Source organism: Chinchilla lanigera, unplaced genomic scaffold (genome assembly GCF_000276665.1).
Source record: "Chinchilla lanigera isolate Chin_1 unplaced genomic scaffold, ChiLan1.0 scaffold00021, whole genome shotgun sequence".
Taxonomy (NCBI): Eukaryota; Metazoa; Chordata; class Mammalia; order Rodentia; family Chinchillidae; genus Chinchilla; species Chinchilla lanigera.
In genome coordinates, this window is record NW_004955422.1 from 25,496,413 (window position 1) to 25,509,750 (window position 13,338).

At 44.5% G+C, this 13,338-nt stretch overlaps 1 protein-coding gene and 1 long non-coding RNA gene across 3 annotated transcripts in view; one reads left to right on the forward strand and one right to left on the reverse strand.

Moving 5' to 3' along the window:
• Nucleotides 1–2,483: 2,483 nt before the first annotated feature.
• LOC106148470 lies at nt 2,484–4,073 on the forward strand. The gene is made up of 3 exons (XR_001233939.1): nt 2,484–2,553; nt 2,927–3,060; nt 3,649–4,073. It is a non-coding gene; the product is annotated as an uncharacterized LOC106148470 (long non-coding RNA).
• Nucleotides 4,074–4,137: 64 nt separating this feature from the next.
• Cnbd2 (cyclic nucleotide binding domain containing 2) overlaps nt 4,138–13,338 on the reverse strand; it is a 60,388-nt gene continuing 51,187 nt past the window's right edge. For both annotated transcript variants that reach the window (XM_013514075.1, XM_013514074.1), the window contains 2 exons: nt 7,489–7,652; nt 4,138–4,481 (listed from right to left, as the gene is read on the reverse strand). In XM_013514075.1, the coding sequence (XP_013369529.1) occupies nt 4,202–4,481; nt 7,489–7,652 (444 nt within the window). In that variant the 3' untranslated portion in view covers nt 4,138–4,201. The remainder of the gene's footprint in view (nt 4,482–7,488; nt 7,653–13,338) is intronic.

A 13,338-nucleotide genomic window follows, 5' to 3' on the forward strand; every position in this document is an offset into this window, starting at 1 on the left:
TGAGATGCCCTCAAGGCATCTTTCTTACTGTTCTGATACAAAGTACCCTGTTGAGAAGGACATTCTTTGATTAGAACGCAATGAAGACCTTGAGTTTACAATCCTCCTGTCTCAGCCTCTTGAGTGCTGGGATTATAGGCCTGTCTCAGATTACATGTGGAAAAGGAAAATCCTTTGATTACCCTTGCTAAAAAAAAATTTTTTTTTGTATCCACCCATTAGTACTAGCTATGCCCTAGGTTCTCACTCAATAAAAGGTGACTGAAATTGGTAGGCAACGACAGTCCTAGCAGCAGCAGTCCTAATGGCTGCAGTCTGAGAGGCTGTCAGCCCCTGATCCCAGACTTTTGCCTCTCTTGGTTTTCTTCTCTCTCTTTTACTTTTCTCATTCATCAATAGTACCCAGCTTCTTTTCAGTGGTGCTAATTGTTTTAGCAACAGTTACACCTACTTTTGACCCAAATTTACATATGAAGTCATTAAAGCCAAGATTTAAGTTTTTCAAATGTTTCTTCTCTGCCCTCTGCCCCCAATTCTCACTATAAATCTGGCTAAAGGAGTCAACAGTACTCATACCACAGCATGAATGCTGGGCTGTCTTGAAATTCCCCCACCAGATTAATTAGTCCACTGCTCTTAAGCTCATTCTTCTGAAAAGTCTCAGGACATGGGCAAAATATAGAGAAGTTCTTTGCCAGGTAGCATGCAGGGTCTTTAGTCCAGTTTCCAATAGAGATCTTATTCACAATGGAAACTTCATGAGCCTGGCCTTTACTGTCCACATCCTGGTCTTCTGAGCTCTAACCAGAATCATCTATCAAGCTCTTCTTATGGCATTTTAAGGCTTCTCTAGCCACATCTCCAGACATTCCTAGCCTTTTCCCAGAAACTAGTTCCAAAGGCTTCTAAACCACATGGCAAGGTATCAGCACAGCAATGACCCCACTTCTCTGGCACCAGCCTTGTGTATTAATGAGTTTTCCTGTTGCTGGACACAACACCGGACATCCACAACTTAGAAGTGGAGAGATCTGATTTGGCTTATGCTTCAGAGAACTCAGTCCAGGGTTGGCCTGCTGCAAAGCAGAAACATCACTGTGGAAGGGTGGGCCAGAGGAAAGCTGCTTAACCCATGGCACCCAGAGAACAGGATAGTGGATCCAGGGACAAGAAAACACCCTTCTAGATTACTGCCCCGTGAGTTCCTTCCAATCAGGCCCCACCTCCTGATAGCACATTCAGCCATAAACTCACTGACAGAGTAACCCACTGATGTGTACAGTACCCCATGACCTAATCACCTTCTAAAAGCCCCACTTCTGAATAGATGAGAATTGAGGGAGATATTTTAGATCTAACCCACAACAGGGAGAGGGAGAAACATGGCCCATTCTGTATCCACAGCCTGAAGCTCAGAGCGGCTCCTACGCTAACAAATAGCTAAAGCCATTCCCTCCCCACATGACCCCATCGATCTTTTAAGCAACACCCTCCTCCATGGTATCTGTTAATGGCTGGGTGACCCTGGCTCTCCCTCTGCCATGCTGTCCCCTTATGTCACCATTGTCCACGTTATTTAGAGAAGAGTAAGGGAGTCAGGTAAGATGCCAGCCAGGCCCTCCCACCCCTAATCTCTGAATGACGGCCTCCATCACTGATTACGGGGCTTAGCCTTCCAAAGGCTCAGGTGCCTGTTCCTATGATGGTCAAATGAATTCTAATCAGAAAGGTACTAATAACTCTAATGCATACCAAGCACTTCCTATGTACCTGGACTTTACATTGTAACAGAAGAACTCCAATGGTATTGCACCACACTGTAATTAAGACCCCCTCAAACGCCACAGTCTCAGGTACAAAGCAACTCACAAGACCTCTGCAGACTTCTTCCCTCTCAAGTGCTTCTGCTGCTGAGTCTGCAGGGAATGCTTTGCTCCTCCTCTGCACTGCTCCCTCGGTCCACCCTAGGGTCTCTCCCTACCCAGGGTCCCCGTGCCAGGATGCCCTTCCAATCCATTTCCTCACTCATCACATTCACAGAAAGCATGTTCTGCTACTTACTCAAGAAGCTTCTTCCCTTACTTTCAAAAAAGCCTGACCTAGGTATGTTGGGAAACAAAATCTTTCACCTTGTTATGCACCTATGACCTCTTTTAATCCTCCACAACCACTGGAAGAAACAGCAAGACCCAACAGGTCACTGGATCTAGCAGTCAGATGCTTAGCAAGGTGATGTCACATGTGCTTGGTATACGTTAATTGTTCTCCCTGCCTCTGGCCACATAATGTCTGCTCAAGAACTTTCAAAGGTTCTGACCTGCTACCTGTTTAGTAAAGTTTGGAAAACAGCCACACCCAATCATTTGTGTACTTTTCTACAGTTGCTTTCATGATACAGAGCTGAGTCATTGCAACACAGACTACAAGACCCACAACCCCCAAAATATTTACCTTTGGCTTCTTACAGAGTTTGCTGAGCACTAGCCTACAGAGTAAGACAGAACACAGACTGTGTCTCATGCTCCTCTGAATCTGCTACATAGCAAGTTCTCGGTAAGAATTCCACAGTCATCTTGGAGCCAGAGTGTTAAATGCAGAGATCGCTAAATACAGTGGAGCACCCAAATTTTCCTGGTCCAAAATAGGACACGCCATCCTTGCCAGTCACATCCACAACTGCTGTCCCTTACTCAACTCTCCAGAGTCCTCTGGGAAGCCAAGGGCCTTAAATCCATGGCCTCCTTACCCTCTTATAGCTGCACCCGTCTGAGCAAAAAATTTCGTATTTTCTGTGTGCGTGCGTGTGTGTGTAACACGGAAATAGCTTTAAATCCAACAAATAAAATTTTAATGCTGAGCATACTTTTCAAACTATACTCACCATTTATGAAAGTCACTGATCTTGTCCAACTTGTTCATTTTACAGCAGGAAATAGAGAACTCAAGATGACTAAAGGGGCCCAGGAAACAGAAACAAGGCCAGGTCTTCCAGGGCTCCTGATTCCCAGTGCAGGTCCTCAGGTGCTCCTCAGAGTCCGCTCCATGCCAGGGGTGGGGGAGGTGAGTGTGAGCAGGTTCTGTTCTGTCACAGCCTCTGCCAGTCCCCTCAGTGCTGACAAGCTAACCTATGAGGGAAACGACTTGGTACCTCATCTGTGGTTCAGAGGCTAGGAGGAGACAGCAACCCTGAATTCCAGCCCTAGCTCAGTGACAGATGGCTGTCTACAGGGACTGAGGAGCCCTCTTTAATTCTATCCCCACTGTGTCATCTCTAGCCTGCCTACACCATCATAGGCTGCCTGCCTCACCCTTGACGCCTTCTGTCATGCTTCCCACTGTCTGATGGCTCCTTTATGTCCTCCTCCTGTAGTCATACCTGTCAGAGAGGCCCAGCCCGACACTAAATATTTATTTATATATTTATTTATTTATTTTTTGAGACAGTGTCTCATTATGTAGTGCAGGCTGGCCTTGAACTCACCTATGTAGCCTGGCTGGCCTCATACAGCAATCCTCATGCTTCTGTCTCCTGAGTGCTGGGGTCATAGGCCTGCCCCACCATGCCTGGCCAGTTACTCATTTTAAAAATCTAATAGGACTCATGAAATACTGGATTTCTTGACACTCTCTGTATCTTTCCAATTTTAGTATATGTCCTGCCAAAATGAGCACCATTTCTTGACTCTTTCCAAGAACGGAGACTGGCAACAGCATCCCTGCCTTAGTTTCCAGCATGACATCAACTGGGACAAAGGATCAGGTGCTTCATCTGGACAGGGAGCGATCACATCTGGTCCCAGCATACTTACCATTCTCTGCTGCCCCCAGCCCTGCTGATCTGCTCCTTTAGATGACCTGCTCGATCTTAGAAGGTGTGTCTACAGCCCTAGTTTCGACCACTTTGGTCTGAGTCCCCTGTATAAGGAGGTACGACCCTCCTGCCCTGAGAGCACCTCCCCTGCTAAGCTCACCCACATCAGCTTCTCTGCCCATCTGTTTTCTCAGCCCAGCCCACAAGTATTAGGAAAGATGAGTTGCTGCTCCCAAACCTCCCTGGACCACCAGCTCAGCCCTCCAGCACCCCACCCTCCAAGCCCCTCAACTCCCACAACTTGTGTTCATTCAGAAAACATAGCAGACAATCCAATATCCTTTATTGGTTCTAAAGAAGGAACCCCACATTCTTATACTTAGGCGGGAGTTACTGGATCTTGTGCTGGGGTGCTGAGATGGCTTGGACAATCCTAAGTGGGGGGAGGTCTTTCTGGGGTGCCATAAAAATGGGATAACGTGGTTTAACCTTCTTGTTGATGCTATACAGATCCAGGACCAAAGATTTAGGGTTGTAGATCCTTTTCTTCTGTGGCTGGACTGGGACGAATGGGGCCTTTTGGCGAGGTTCTACCAACAGCCGCACCAGGTCCTTCCGAAAGATATTCCAGCTGTTCTCCTTAAGGAACCTCTGGCACATTTCTTCATCGCTGAAGGGTAGGCACAGAAGCTGAGGTGTTGCTCGAGCTCCTCCCTCGCCCCCGCCCTACAGCCTTGTCTCTGTCCCTAACAAACTGGGCCCCATCCACGGTCTCTGCTGTTTCCCCCGCTCCTCTGTCTTCTCTGCTTTTGTACAACCATTTTCCTTTAGACTTGTGCTGTCCTATGCTGTGGCCATGAGCCACATATGGCTACTGAATACCTGAAATGTGGCCAGTCTGAATGACAGATGTGCTGCAGGTGTAAAACACTTCAGATTTTATACACTTAAAACTAAAGAATGGAAAATATCTCAATTTTATGTTGACAAAATACAATATGTTGCAATAATAATACTTTAAACCCAATAAAATATATTAAAATTAATTTCACCTATTTCTTTTTATATATTATAATGTGGCAACTGAAAAATGTACATATATGATTACTAGCCAAAAGGGAAATATAAATCAAAACCATGATATGCCATTTATACCCAGTAGGACGGACTAACAATAAATATTGATAAAGATTTGCAGAAATTAGAATGAGGATTCCAATACATTGCCAGTGAGTATGTGAACTGGTACAGCCATTTTGTAAAATAGTCTGACAGTTCCTCAAAAGGTTAAATATACAGTTACCATATGACCTATTAATTTACTCCTAAGTTTTATAAAAGCCAAAAAAGTAGAAATAATCCAAACATTCATCAGCTGATAAAGTGGTAAAGTATAGTATATACATATTGTATGAGTCCATTTATATGAAATGTCTAGAACAGGAAAATCTATGGAGACAGACAGCAGATTGGTGGCTGCTTTGGGGTTGGTTATGGTGCCCCGGCCAGATGCTGAATCCTTCGGGAGATGGACTCAATTCCCATTGGCTTATTTCCTTCTGAGACCGCAGCAAGTGAAGGGCATATTAAGCTCTACTGATTTGCCTATAACTCTCCGAAAATTTGCTTGTAATTCTTTGCCTGTAACTCCACTTTGCCTGTAACTCTCTAACAGTCCAGAATGTTCTACCATCTAGATTATACTGACCAAGACAAAGTCAACTGATCCATACAAATAAACCTATGTAAAAACTCGTAAAGGTCAGAATGGGCTGCACGTGGCTAGGAGTATACCTAATTGTGTGCATCTCTTCTCAACTCTATTCTGAGTGACATCAGGAGGTAGCTTGAAACTGGCTGTGGTGGGCATATTTATACCACAGAAATCAGCAAAAATTGCCAGTCATTTTCCTCTCACTTCCTGGAGAGCTGGTTGCCAAATATTTACTGGCATACCACGGTATCACCTCCACTCGGTAAGTTCCATTAATTCCCAACTTCTTACATAGTGAATAACAGTATCTGACTTTGACCTAGTACTTACCGTATTTTAGCAGTCTAGAAAACCGTGAGTGAAACAATTAATGAGGAAGACAGAATTCCTGCTGTCAGCATTATGAATGACTACGGCAAAGTGCTGACTGGGCTATGCAGGCGCTGAGCGCGCAAACATCTGTGTGCTCAAGCCTCCGAGCCTGCTTGGAATTTCAAGTCCATAAACAGAGACACCATCCAGGGTTAGGCATCAACTGAGGGGCCTCAGTTTCATTTTTTCTTTTTCTTTCTTTCTTTCTTTCTTTCTTTCTTTCTTTCTTTCTTTCTTTCTTTCTTTCTTCTTTCTTTCAAGGTAGCAATGTTTTATTAAAGGTAGGAAAAGAAACAGGCTCTGCAGAGTAAGTTTGGGCCAAGTAAAAGTAGGAAAAGAAGCACAAGCTACAGTGTGAGGGTGGGCCACCGTGCAAGAGAGGACACAATAGGGGCCAGGGATATAGCTCAGTGGCACAAGTGCCTGCCTGGCAAGCGCAAGGTCCTGAGTTGATTCCCAGTACCAAAAAAAAAAAAAAAAAAAAAGTGGACACAGTAGCCATCGTCTTCTTTATCAAGTCAGTTTGAATAGCCACTTTCAATCCTGGCAGTACACAGGAAGCAGAGGACTATGGTACCTCTCAACCAGAAGAAACCACCAGTGAATCTCCACTTGTTTGGCCATATCTACATATAATCTGTTCTTTAAAATACTGTGATTTTTCTTAAATCTACTCAGTTTCTTTCATTCAAATATGTACTTTAGCTGTCTCAAGCAATAAGATCTGTCCAATCCTAGGTTTAGTGAGCTGAAGACTAAAAATGCTAATCCATGTACCACCTAAAATCATCTTACACACCTGCTGTAGAATATGATCTACACTTTGACAAGCACTGATCTAGTCAAGTTTTCTAGTTTTCCTGACTGAACTCTGAAGCCTAGAGGAGGGGAAATGACTTGTCCAAGATCACAGCTCTCATACCAAATTCTTTCACATGCTTATTGGACATGGCTACAAGAATCTACAAATCTACCTGGCTCTACAGTTCCTCTTGCTGTACTACTGGAATCACCTGCTTCCCACCCCTGCTGGAAAAATCAAGTAAGTGTATATACATGTGCTACAAAGGCATAGTCATAGTGCTACCCTTTTCAAGTATCACTATCTTATCCATTTTACCCTTCAATTATACAGCCATTAAGCTTGCCACCTTTGAATAAAAGTTATATTCTAGTAAGTGACTACACCACAATTTTCTAAACTATCCCTTTAGTGTGACATATATGGGTGGTGGCTGTTAATTTCCTATTATTAATATGACTGCCATGAGTAGTTTAATATACATAGTTTTCCCCATATTTCAGCTTTCTAAAGACAAATTCACACACACACAAAAAAAATAGAAAGACAAATTCACAAGTGGATCATTGCCTGAAATGGGACAGTTTTGTATCCCCTGAAACACAATGCTAAAATTGGCCAAAGGATTGAGCCAAGTTAGAGTGTAACAACCACTAGTTTCACTTCATCCTTATCAATATTCATTTTTTCCTTTCTTGCTTCTTTTTTCTTTCCTTTCTTTCTCCCTCCCCTCCCTTCTCCTTTCCTTTCCCTCACAAAAGTAACAGGTAAAATTTGTTCAGCACTGACCTGGGGTATTCAACATCCATTGTTGTCAATTTTTTTCTTGTCTCATCATCAATCAATTCAAGAAATTTTTCTCTCCTTAACTCGATCAACTCAGCTCCCAGGCTCACCAGAATAAAGGGCCGCATGTCACGTTGGTTCTCTGGGAGGAAGGCCTGGTGAAAGCCCTAGGGAGAAGTCAGAGAAAGCTAGACCTCAGAGATCAACCAATTCTAGCAGTGGATTTTCTAGATGGGAGAAATAAGACCTCAAATGGAAGATGAGAGCACCCGGAGGTCACTGACCACGTGCTCGGGCAGGGCAATCCAGGGCTCCTTTTGCTACATGACATCACAGTCCTCAGAGGTCCTGAATCAGAAGAGCCCTAAGCACTTTCTCCAAGGTCTCACTCTGTACCAAGAACTGCACTCACACTGCTACTCTTGAGCTTGCTCCATGTCCAATTTCAACTTACCTTTTCGTTTGTTTCCTTTTCTTTTTTTTGGAAGACAGGGTCTTGCTACATTGCTGTCTGGTCTTGAACTCTGGGCTCAAGTGATCCTCCTGCCTCAGCCTCCCAAGTAACTGGGACTAGAGACACAGGCTACTGTGGATAGCCCTCAATTCTTTTTGCCAAGTAAAACTGTTTTCCCTTCTTCAAAATTTACAACAATAAAATAAAAATAAAAAATTTTATTTTATTTATTTGTTTTTTTCTTTTTGAGACAGGGTCTTGCTATGCAGGTCAGGCTGGCCTTGAGCTCACTTTGTAGCCCAGGCTGGTCTCGAACTTGCAGCAATCCTCCTGCCTCAGCCTCCCAAGTGCTGGGATTACAGGTGTGTGCCAACACGCCCAGCCAAAAAATAAAAAAATTTTAACCAGCTAGCCCTCTTCTAGAGCTCCCCTTTTGAGCTGCCCCCACCACAACCCCATCCTTTCCATAGCCCCCAATCTTCTCTCCATCTCTCACAGACTGCAGGGACCTCTGCCCTCCTGTCTGAGGCTCATGTAATACTTCCTCCTGGTCTTTGGCTTGATTCATACCCAATAATATCTGGCAGGGAGATGATGGTTTACAGCTACATGTGCCCCAAAGCCTCGTATGCTCAGAGGCAGAGCTTTCGGTAGGTGACTGGATATGGAAGTGTGATACTCATCCCTGGGTCAGTCCACTGATGAGTTTGTAGCTACATGTGAGGTTAGGAGTGCTGCCTAGTGGGAGGAGGTGGGTCACCCTGACGCAGCCTGCAAGGGTCCATCTCCTCCCGCTCTGCTTCCCACCGCCACACCTGGGCAGTCCTCCTCCGCCACACTGCCCTGCCGCGAGGCTAGCCAACCACAGACTGAAGCCTCTACAAACCATGAGCCACGATAACCCTCTGCTCCTTCAAGCTGTGGTGCTGGGTACTGTGTCTCAGCGACAGAACAGTAAATAAGATAGAGACAGTGACCCATGGGCATTTCTGTCTACAAGAAAGGCAAGCTCCCCAACCCTTTTTTTGAGACAGGGTCTTGCTATGCAGTTCAGGCTGGTCTTGAGTTCACTTTGTAGCCCAGGCTGGTCTCAAACTCTCAATGATCCTCCTGCCTCAGCCTCCTGAGCGCTGGGACTACAGGCATGCGCCACCACACCCAGCAAGCCCTTTTTTAAGGAAGCACCTTGAGATAGGAACCCTTGCAGCTAAATTCCTAGTCTAGTGCCCTTTTCCAGCCACTCAGGTATTAGTGAAGCTTCAGGTATAAGGGGCGGGGGGAGTGGCCACACAGCCTCCAGAGCTCGGCTATCTTGGGCCTAAGAAGAAAAGGGACCGAAAACCAAGAGACTTGTTCATGGAGGCCATTTGGGATTGAGAATAACCCCGGTTTCAGAGCACACATCTAAATTTTCACTCGGTATATGGCTTTAGGCTATGGTTGGTTTGCCTAAAAAATGAAAGTGCGAATATCTGCCTTATAGACTTTGAAAGATTCTGAACTTGAAAAGAATGTGGAGTGGGGTCTGGAGCACCCTGCTCCACCTCCCCTCTGCCCACTGCTGCCCCCATCTGGTTTCTAGACCGCGAAGAGTGACTATCGACACTCAGGTGCTCCTTCAGAAGGGGCTGAAGGTCTAAACAGGACTGTGTGAGAAAGCTCTGGCGACAGCAGGCACTTCACACTGGTGGCATCCAGAACAGCAGGCATGATGGCCTGCCTGCCTGATGCCAGGCCTCGCATGCAGATGAGTGGCTGCCCTTTAGCCAGCTCCTATTGTGTGGAGGAAATATGTATGCATTTAAACCTAGCACACAGGGACTATCATTCTCCAATGTGGAGAATGAGAGTTAGGAGAGGGGATGTACTTGTCCACAGTCACACATCTTACACTTACAACAGTGATAGCACCAGCTGACAGGCACTGAACTTCCACTAAATTCCCGGCCCTCTGTGGCTTTTGGCTATATGGCACTGAGATTCAGAAAACTGTCCTCCATCACATAGCAGGGCCCTTTTTTATTTTATTTTTTATTTTGAGACAGGTTCTCACTTTGTAGTTCAAATTGGTCTTGAACTCACTCTGTAGCCCAGGCTGGCCTTGAACTGGTGGCGATCCTTCGGCCTCAGCCTCCCAAGTGCTGGGATTACAGGTGTGCCAACATGCCTGGCTTACCTGTGTGGTGGTCCTGTGTAGGGAAGAGGAGGCCAAGCCCTTGTGCTGAGTCCCCTCAGCCTTTTGGGGCTGGGTATGGTGGCAGATGCCTGTTATCCCAGCTATTGGGGAGGCTGAGACAGGAAGACTTTAAACTGGAGCCTAGCCTAGGCACTTTAAAGATTTAGCAAGACCTTGTCTCAAAAAAAAAAAAAAAAAAGAAAGAAAAAAAGAGTTTGGGATGTAGTTTAGTGCACTAGTCTTGAGTTCCAACCCCAGTACCACACAAAAAAATTGAAAATACTAAAAAATAAAGCCTTCTGGGTCTTTCTAGGGCAGTGATGGCGAACCTCTTAGAGCTTTCAATGATATAAACAGCCTGCTGTGGCAGGCGTGCCATAGGTTCACCATCACTGTTCCAGGGAATCTAGGTCAAACTCTTCATTCCAACAGAAGTGAAGTGATCTGCCCAAGGTGACACAGCTAGCTAGCTATTGGGTCCCCATAGGACAGATCCTGTTCTTGCTCCTTACCCAGCCTCCTGCCAGTCACCATGCGCCCACCGTTCTGTGCCTCCATTCTGCCCAGGTGCCTGAGCATCCCCATCTCCTCCATTTTGGTGCTATGTTCAGTTCTGAGCAGTGTATTCTGGTTTTTCTCTCTTTCTCTGTGCATGTGTGTGTGTGTGTGTGTGTGTGTGTGTGCATGCATGCGTTTTGAGACAGGGTCTCATTATGTAGTTCAGGTTGGCCTTGAATTCACTGTGTAGCCCAGGCTGGCTATGTAGCTTAGGGTGGCCTTGAATTTGAGGTGATCCTCCTGCCTCAGCCTCCCGAGTGCTGGGATGACAGGTATGTGCCACCAGGCCCAGCTGAGCAGTGTACTCTGAAATACCAAAGAACTAAAGAGAAGCAGGCCCAAAGAAAGACAGAAGCTAAATGACGTTAAGAATGTCTGAAGAAATGGAGGATGTCTGCCTGAATAAAAAAAAGTTGATGGAATACTGAAACGGTGTCTGGCTGCAGAAATGTCGAATGAAAACCAAGACAGCATTCTTTAAATATCTAAAAGGCACCACACGCAAGGGAGCTGATTTCTTCTGTTTTGTTTTGGGGATGAAGGAGCATAGGGGTAGAAGCTAGTTTAAAACTGCAGGAGGCAATTTCTGTGAACAAAAGAAAAAACTCCCAAAGAGCTTGAAAGTATGCACATCAGCATGGACAGAGGGCCATGCTGGGTCTAGCGTTCCCGCACGGTGCAATGAAGACCTGCATATACCAGTCACAGGACAGGAGCAGTCACAGCCCACCATAACACAGAGGGAGAAGAGCATAAGGATGAATCTGGAGAAGCTACAACAGGCACAGAAGGAAGACCATAGAGATGGAGTAGGGTTCCAGCTTCTGGTGAACTCACACAGGGCTTTAGAAGATACCTTTGCCCAGGTGGCGAAGGCCCTTTGCTACACCCTAGAAAGCTCTTCTGCCGACCCCGTCTCTGTCACCACCATGCTGTACATCCTGCCACTCAGCTCTGAACCTAATACCAGTCTGTTGATGAACACGTGGCCAAGCTCATCCGTACTCGCCTCCCTACCACTTGATTGCTTGTTTGGTTGGTTTGTTTGTTGGTTACAGGGTCTCGCTATGTAGCCCAGGCTGGCCTCAAACTCCTAAGTGCTGGAATTAAAGGCATGTGCCACCAACTCCTAGCTTTGACCAATTTTTGAATGATTTTTTTTTAGACATTTTTTTTTTTTTGGTTTTTCTCCGGTACTTTTTTAGACATTTTAAGGTTTACAGAAACACTGAGTCAATAGTACAGAGTTCCCCTACACATGTCATCTGGTTGCCTCTGTTATTTTAAATATCTTTGCTATAATGAACAAACCGGTAATTGTATCTCTCTGTTACCTGAGGTCAATGAGCTACACATTTCCTGTTCTTAACTTAATGTTATTTTCCTATTCTACTGTCCTACCAGGACACATCATATGTCATTTCCGAATGTCTTTAGGTGCCTTGTGACTGTGGCAGTCTTACCTTGTATGTGATGACCTGAGAGCTTTTTCAGCTGGCCCCTGGGTCCTTTTGATATGTCCCCATCACTGGCATGCCCCTTTCCAGACTTACTTTTAAGTAGTACTAAATGCTCTAAGCTCGTCTTGCTTTATTTCCAGTTCCAGTTCTAGAAGCAACCATTTCTCCAAGGAGCCCATGTTCCTTTCATTGGGAAAGTCAAGATCTTGGCTTCTGCTTCTTTAGATAAGTTCTTTAGAACTTCTTTAGGTAAGTTCAGGTAATGATTTTTTAGATATGAGCCTACTTTTTAGATATGATACATAGCACATGCATCTTCTTTAGATAAGTTCAGGTAATGATTTTTTAGATATGAGCCTACTTTTTAGATATGATACATAGCAAATGCAAAAAATAGAGAAACAATTGCATCAAACTGAAAAGCTTATGGACAGCAAATGAAACAATCAATAGAGTAGAGACCATGTATAGGATAAGAAAATATTTGTAAAACATACACTGATAAAGGGACATCTAAAATAAGTAGGGAAATCAACTTAGTAGCAAGAAAATAACCTGATTTAAAAACAAGTAAAGGACCTAAGTAGACATTTCTCCAAGAAGACACACAAATATCCAATACATATATGAAAAAATGCCCATGATCATTAATCATGAAGGAAATGCAAATCAAAATCTCAAAAAGATATTGAATCACGCTGTTATAAAATGGCTGCTATCAAAAACATAAAAGCGTAAGTGTTGGGGAGGAAATGGAAAGAAAGGAACCTCTGAACACTGCCATCAGGGAAAACAGTATGGAGGTTCCTCAAATAAATAAAACAGAACTGCACAAGATCTCACACGCTCATTTTCAGATATATATCCAGAGGAGACGAAATTAGCATGTTGAAGAGATATCTGCATTTTCTGTGGACGGCAGTGTAAGAGCCAAGATACGAAATCAGCCTAAGTGCCCCTCAATGGACAAATGGATAAAGAAAATGTGGTACATGGGGCTGGGGGTTTAGCTCAGCAGCACAGAGCCTGCCTGGCAAGTGCAAGGTTGTGAGTTCAATTCCTGATACTGGAAAAAAAAAAAATTGTGGTACATACACACAATGGAATACCATCCAGCTTAAAAAAAAAAAAAGAAACAAGAAATCTTGCCATTTGTAACAACATAGATGAACATGAAAGATATTATATTAAGTGAAATAATCTAG